General features: G+C 40.1%; 3 protein-coding genes across 3 annotated transcripts in view; 2 read left to right on the forward strand and 1 right to left on the reverse strand.

Moving 5' to 3' along the window:
* LOC134185947 (uncharacterized) overlaps nt 1-662 on the forward strand; it is a 2,985-nt gene extending 2,323 nt beyond the window's left edge. Inside the window, exon 4 of the mRNA XM_062653839.1 lies at nt 107-662. Coding sequence (XP_062509823.1) covers nt 107-405 — 299 coding nt within the window. The 3' untranslated portion in view covers nt 406-662. The remainder of the gene's footprint in view (nt 1-106) is intronic.
* Nucleotides 663-873: 211 nt separating this feature from the next.
* Nucleotides 874-6,658, forward strand: LOC134185578 (uncharacterized). The gene is made up of 6 exons (XM_062653394.1): nt 874-992; nt 1,060-2,553; nt 2,912-3,308; nt 4,206-4,789; nt 5,489-5,560; nt 6,195-6,658. Exons 1-6 carry the CDS (start codon nt 914-916, stop codon nt 6,503-6,505), a joined length of 2,937 nt encoding a protein of 978 aa, XP_062509378.1. The 5' UTR covers nt 874-913; the 3' UTR covers nt 6,506-6,658.
* The window catches only part of LOC134185579 (thioredoxin domain-containing protein 12-like), a 2,356-nt gene continuing 1,327 nt past the window's right edge, over nt 6,472-7,500 (reverse strand). Inside the window, exons 3-5 of the mRNA XM_062653395.1 lie at nt 6,960-7,103; nt 6,670-6,753; nt 6,472-6,616 (exon numbers count right to left, since the gene is read on the reverse strand). Of these exons, the coding sequence (XP_062509379.1) occupies nt 6,555-6,616; nt 6,670-6,753; nt 6,960-7,103 (290 nt within the window). The 3' untranslated portion in view covers nt 6,472-6,554. The remainder of the gene's footprint in view (nt 6,617-6,669; nt 6,754-6,959; nt 7,104-7,500) is intronic.

Here is a 7,500-nt window from a genome sequence, read left to right on the forward strand (position 1 = left end):
AGATAGACAAACAGATAAACAGACAGATAGACAGACAGACGGACAGACAGACGGACAGACACACAGACAGACAAGATTACTACTGACGTTGCTTTATAAATTCTAGTGATTGCTGGTGCAGTTGCAAGTCAGTCTTCATGTGGTGACATGCTTTGCTACATATTCGAAAATGTGATGATTCTCCACGGTTCCTTTCTACGTGAAAACCCTTTGTTTGTAGACCAAGAATCTTTGCGTATTTGCATGCCCAGACCTCTCTGTTGTCCAGAACCGAGTGAAGGCGTGAAGTACTTTGCAATGGGAACATCCACCACATCACAACTGGTGATCCCTGCAGGTGAAGCACGAGTCGAAGTCTGGAGTTCCGAACGTGAGAGAGAATACCGTAGTCTAGTAGGCAACTGATGACCGAGTTGGATGTCATCGTTTGGATGTCTCTTTTTTTCTGCTTTTTCTATCTGCTGTGGCCATTGGTTATGAGTGGTGTTACCGTATTTTGGTCTCTGGTGCTATTGATGTGATCTCTTGTGGCTCTTTGGGACTTGACATTCTCTACTTTTGTCTGAACTTGTTGTGTAGTAGATCGTGATATACTTCATACTGGAATGGTTTCTGTCTGGCTAGTTGGTGGTTGATTCATTAATATAGAAGGCGGAAATGTGGATCGAGTTTTGTGTTTGAATATCACACGCATGCAGCAAGCACATGTACACAATGACACACACACACACACACACACACACACACACACACACACACACACACACACGCACGCACGCACGCACGCACACACACACACCCACACACCCTTCACGTTATCACGCCAACCACATGTGAAAATACAATTAATACGAATTTTGAAATCAACCAGATTCAGAAGTTCACGGTTACAGTAGGCCTGCAGCTTGGGGTGATGCTCTTTCTCATTTTTGCCTTGTTCCTTCCACTCTCTGTGTTTCACAACACAGCAAGCCATGAAACCAACTCACAAAGTATGTTTCCACCTACAGAGACTTTCTGTAAAGATTCCACCTTCTAACGTATTTGTTCTTGTTCAAGTATTGAAACCGGAAGTAAATGGTATTAAATGGTCAGAGCCGGAAGTGCAAGCGAAGATGACTGATTTCTCCAGAAAGGAGGATTTCACATCAACCGAAGTGTTTGCTTCGACTGAAGCGTTGGAACAGGAAACTATTGATGATGATGAACTCGAGGTTGTTAATGACGATCTCGCGGTTGTTGACGATGACCTCAGACTGCAACCGGAAGTTGACGTAACCACGCCCACGTCTATTGATACAAGCTCACGTGTGGTGAAGAGATCTACAGGATCAAACCTGGCGGGACTTCCGTGGTTTGATTCATGTGGAGAGGCCATGCCCATCACACCTCGTGTATTGTCCTCAGGTAAAACCCTCAATCATGCAGCTGCATACAACAATATATCAAACGAATATCTTGTTGTATTCGATTCTGATCGAAATTTTGACAACTTGCCGGAAAGACTGTACGCAACACGTCGTAGAGTTTTGTGTGAAAACACTCGAGCTGCAACAGTAGATGCAATGATTTCAATTTCGATTAGAGATGGGAAGTATCAAGGATGGCCATCGATTGCATACAATGTACACAAAAATGAGTATCTGGTTGTGTATCAGGCATATCATACACGAGTTTCCAGATGGTTGATTATCGGGCAACGAATTTCTGCTGATTCGAATAGAACAGAACGAGCAGGAAATGCTTTCATTGCCATGTCAATAGTCAGCAACAACAGACGACTCAACTGTATTAACCCCATGGTCATCTATATACCAAACACTCAACTGTATGTTGTTGCTGGTGAAGTTCAGTTGTCACGTGACCAATACCAAGTTCGTGTCGTCTGCTTCAACTCTACTCTAAAACCAAACGCGTCCTCGACTTTTCCATTTAATGGCTCAGTAAGAAAGCCACATCTTGTCCATGATCCGATCAACAACCGAATGTATCTGATTGTTAGAAGCATCGTTGACAAACGAGCTAAACTTTTGTACATCGTATTGCGCGAAGACTGCACAATCATGCCATCTGATCCTCTAGATTTTATTCCAACTGCAGTGATGATCAGCTCAACGTCGGTTTCTAACTCACGATTTGAGGCAACATTCGATCACAGCACAGGATCTGTTGTTTGTGTATGGTCTGATACGAATGAAGAAGAACAGCGTGTGTTGAACAGTGCGAGACTGGATGGATACGATGTGACTCTCGGACCTGGAAAATTTAATAGCCTTGATAAGAATCCTATACAGCGTGCTGATGTTGTGTACTATCCACCGTTCGAGTCTCCTGTTGTTGTTTGGGAAGAGGTGATTGGCGGTCGTTCGTTTCTTGGTGGGTCGATGCTGCTTGTTGGATCAGTTGCGATGTATAATGTCGCTCGGCGTCAGTCTGATCCTGTTGTCATATATGTTTCTGATCCGAACAACAAAAAGTTGATTGTTGTGTGGAGACAGTATGTTCGGTATGATATCAGAATTTTTGCTCAGTGCTTATGTGAATCTCCAAGGGGTGAGTTTAGATGTACTGACAGGATTTTGTTCATACTGTACCATTGTGTGTGTGTGTGTGTGTGTGTGTGTGTGTGTGTGTGTGTGTGTGTGTGTGTGTGTGTGTGTTGTGTGTGTCATTGTGTGTGTGTGTGTGTGTGTGTGTGTTTGTTTGTGTGTGTTTCTGTTTGTGTGTCTATCTGTCTGTCCGTCTTCATTTATTTTATACATTTTAAGCAAATTACAAACACTAAATATACAATAATCCTTATGACAATGTCTCTGTCTGTCTGCCTGTTGGCATGTCTGTCTGTCTGCCTGTCTGTCTGCCAGTTGGCATGTCTGTCTGTCTGTCTGTTTGTATAATTTTTGTTTATTAGGTCTTCCTTCTACTGCTCAGAATCTTATTGTTGGTCGTCCTGGTCTCTTCTACTGGATGCCTGCACAGGATCGAGCTCGTCTGGCAGCATTATTTACTAATGAAATTCCAGATGTTGGGACAAGTGATTTCAATCTACAGCACAACAAGATGGCTTGGTATAACAGAACAGACCAAACAATTAGAGTTTCAGATTTAGATGGTCAGAATCCAAACACGGCAGCAATTGATGTCAATGAGCCGGGAGCGATGGCTGGTGACTTTTCAAACAATGCACTGTTTTACACAGATCCTGTAGAAAACAGCGTTGTTTCTGTGCGCACTGATGGCAATAATATTCAGAACACAGTTGAGACAGATGTGGGCGATCCAAGTATTTTGGCTGTTAGGGATAACAGGTGAGTGATACTGCATGGGTAGTAGTGAGTTTGGTTATAATATGTTGAGGTGCTACTGTATTCAATTTATTGTAGCTAGAGATGCATCTCTCAATACACTAGACTATTAATTGTATTGCCATAATTGGAGGGATGCAGCTCTCAATACACTAGACTATTGTATTGGAGGGATGCACCTCACAATACACTAGACTATTGCATTGGAGGGATGCATCTCACAATACACTAGACTATTGTATTGGAGGGATGCATCTCACAATACACTAGACTACTGTATTGGAGGGATGCATCTCACAATACGTTAGACTATTGTATTTGAGGGATGCATCTCACAATATATATATTTTTCAGAACTGTCATCAAAAGCACAAGGCAAATTACAAGCAAACTACGACACGAACTAAAATGCAAACTAAAATGCAAACTACAATGCAAACTACAACGCAAACTACAATGCAACCAAGCACACACACACACACACACACACACACACACACACACACACACTCACACACACACACACACACACACACACACACACACACACACGAACATAAATTTATGAAAAGTCAAAACTAAATTCTCGTTTGGCAAGGTTAACCACAATACACTAGACTATTGTATTGGAGGGATGCATCTCACGATACACTAGACTATTGTATAGGAGGGTTGCATCTCACAATATAATCTCACTTAGCCAAACCCTTTCCCGCCTCGTCATACTTCCTGGTGTACGTAAGTATGACGTGGCGGGACAGGGTCTGACTACGTGAGACTACTCACAATACACTAGACTATTGTATTTCAGGGATGCATCGTTCAATATATTAGACTATTGTATTAGAATGATACATTCTCAGTACATGTATAGTATGCTGTATATATTTTGTGATGTAGATTGATATACAGCGAGGAGTCTGGTGGCGTCTCCTCAACACTTGTTGGAGGGGACAATGACGATGGTCCTACGTTAGTGTTTGATCCCTCTCTACAAAGTGACAAGGAAGTCGTTAATATTAACGGAAGTGGTGTCAATGACACACTACAACTAGGCAACAACGAAACCAACCTTATCAAAAGCCCAACGTTTGTCACACTTGACACCATCGTTTTCGGTTTTAATAACTCAATAAATCTTGCCAATATCAGCAATACCAATGACTTTGCAACAATAGTAACAGATGCAGGGAGTCCAGACTCAATGGCTGCTACTGAAAACAGAACCTGTTGGCATGACAAAAAGGCAGAAAAAGTATCTTGTGTAAAAAATAACAGCAACACTGTTGAAGTAGCAAGACAAAAGGTGCTAGGTGACAACAAACTTCATAATCAACAAGATGGCAGTGACAACAAGACAGCAAATCCATGCAGAGATAGACAAAATGGTGGTTGTCAACAGATTTGTATCGCTGATGGTGCTGTTGCTCAATGTGAATGCAGAGATGGATTAATTCTGAAAGGCACCGAATGTGTTCCTCCAGGTAAATATCTAATTATATGTTATTATATATATTATATATTTTAATTAATATATAACCTATTTTAATTAATAAAATAAATTTATATATATATATATATTATATTCTTTTTAACATATAACTTATTTTAATTAATAAAATATATTTATATATATATTATTTAATATATAACTTATCTTAATTAATAAAATAGAATTAATTTATATATTAACACAACAAAATTAGAATGACACAAACCAACAAACAGTGAACATTGAAGCTGCATTGAGCGACCAATACATGCCCAAATACATGGGGGTAGGGACACAGTAAACCTACGTTTATAATAATTATTTTTGTAAATATATTATTTTCAACTAATTTTTGGCAGTTTTATGTATTGACAAGTTGTCAAGCTTATTGCAAATCAACTGCAAAAATGTAGGTTTACTGTACAATAATTATTGTGTATATCCCTACCCCCTATATTGGGCAGGTATTAGTCACTCAACGCAGCTAGTTCATTGTCTGTCTGTCTGTCTGTCATTCTAACTATGTTTGTCATTGCCTGCATGTCTGGTTGTGACATTTGATTGAGAGTCACAACAAGATCAAGAATGAGGTACGATAATTAATTAATTAACTATTAACACGATCGTAAATTAATTAATTTATATTTGCAAGTGTGGTGTTGATGTGCATCATGTTGTGTTCTGATATCAGAGCCGTGCTCAAATTGCTCAAAACCGAAGATTTCAGACATCTGTTGGGTGAGAGAATTGGAAAAGACATTTGGTGAGTATAGGATGTGTGTAATTTATGTGTTGGTTGATATCAACTACTTATGTATCACGTGTTCAAGTGTAGACTTGTTTGTTGTTGGCATCATGTCCCTCTTTGTCAGGCTGTGTGTGTGTGTGTGTGTGTGTGTTTGTTTGTGTGTGTGTCCATGTGTATCCATTGTGTGTGTGTGTGTGTGTGTGTGTGTGTGTGTGTGTGTGTGTGTGTGTCCGTCCGTCCGTCTGTCCGTGTGTGTGTATGTGTGTGTGTGTGTGTGTGTGTGTGTGTGTGTGTGTGTGTGTGTGTGCACGTTTGCCTGTCTAGTTTGTTGCATACTTGAAACCCATACACAAAGTATGAGAATTACACACAGTCAACATCAGTTGTAATACATCCGACTGTTAACAATAAACTTCCCCACCCCATATCACACATGACACATTCAACTCATACAATCCAATTCCCAGCATCATATGTCCTCTACAACATGCACAGAATAAGCTAAAATGTTTGCCAAAACATCGACTTCCTGCTGCAGCTGCATATACCTCAAATCATCACAGTTGCATGTGCATAGTGTAGATTACTTAAAACAACAAGCTGCTTATGTCTCGATTGATTTCTACTTCAATTTATTTCGTTATTGTAGTGTTTAGTGGTGAAGTTCGAGGAAATTTAACGAAGAAAAATCGTGCACGCTACACGGTCAAAGACGTTAAGATTTTCTATGGAAGATTACTTCTGAAAGAGAAGAAGCTCTATAAAAAAAATAAATCGCTTCGAGTGTGGATTAAAATCCCAGTCTGCTGTCCAACGATCAAAAAAGGACAGACGTACCTTTTTGTTGGAAAAATGAATGCAGACAATCAAGTCGTTATACCAACTCATGGACAAGTGATGAAATGGAAGAAAAAAAAGGAACTGGGTGTGAAGAAAGTCTGTAACATTTCTCACAGATGATTTCAATTGACTAACAGTTGATTTCAATGGACTGGATAACAATGCTAGTCTAGAGTTCGTCTTTTGTAGCACTTCCGAGTGTGACTGCTACTTGCTTCATTGTAGACACGACTAGACGGAAACATGGAATCAATTGATATCAATGAATGATGAGTTGTGCTCACTGTTGTTTGGGTCAGGATAATAATACTTGTAGCTGGGATTTCCTTCATTGTTGATGATGTCCACTTGAACATCACCGTTTGAGTCTAGACATACGTTAGTTATGAGAGCGTTATGTACACTACATTATTGTATTGGAGGGATGCATCTCACAATACACTAGACTATTGTATTGGAGGGATGCATCTCATAATACACTACACTATTGTATTAAAGGGATGCATCTCACAATACACTAGACTATTGTATTGGAGGGATGCATCTCTCAGTGCCTGTATTGTTCTGCTCTTACCTAAAAATATAATCCTTGGAATGTATCCTCCATCTGGAGCAAACTTGGAATCTTTCGGATCTTCATCATCCTGAATATTTACCATCACAAAATGTTGACTCAACTTCTGAATTTCCATATTAGCTGCAAATTGTGGCTTCAATGCTACACAGAAATGCATTATAAATTTACAATATACTATTTAGCATATATATAGCTACGAGGGTAAAAGAAGGACACCATATTGAGTGGTGGACTGCTTCGTGAGAAGCTCACTCTAAATGGGCTGAATTTACTTCCGGTCTGTCTATTGGTATGTCGCTATGTTTGTACGTACCTATGTTTGTTTGTAAGCGTGTGTCATGCTCGGCTGGGGGGGGGTTGTTGAACCAATCAGCAGTCGTTTGGGGACACAAAAAAATAGGTGACGTAACACTAACTTGTCAGCGTAAATCACACTTGGGAATTTGTTGAGCCAATCAGCAGTCCTTTGGGACACCGACAATACGTGACGTGACAATACGTGACGTAACAATCCCCCCCCCCCCGCGCATTATAACAG

This window comes from Corticium candelabrum, chromosome 10 (assembly GCF_963422355.1).
Source record: "Corticium candelabrum chromosome 10, ooCorCand1.1, whole genome shotgun sequence".
NCBI lineage: Eukaryota > Metazoa > Porifera > Homoscleromorpha > Homosclerophorida > Plakinidae > Corticium > Corticium candelabrum.

Coding starts and splice junctions, on each gene's coding strand:
- LOC134185578 (XM_062653394.1), top strand. CDS start 914: ATGCTCTTTCTCATTTTTGCCTTGTTCCTTCCACTCTCTGTGTTTCAC. Junction 993..1,059: donor CCATGAAACCAACTCACAAA/GTATGTTTCCAC, acceptor TTCTTGTTCAAG/TATTGAAACCGGAAGTAAAT. Junction 3,309..4,205: donor TTGGCTGTTAGGGATAACAG/GTGAGTGATACT, acceptor TTTGTGATGTAG/ATTGATATACAGCGAGGAGT.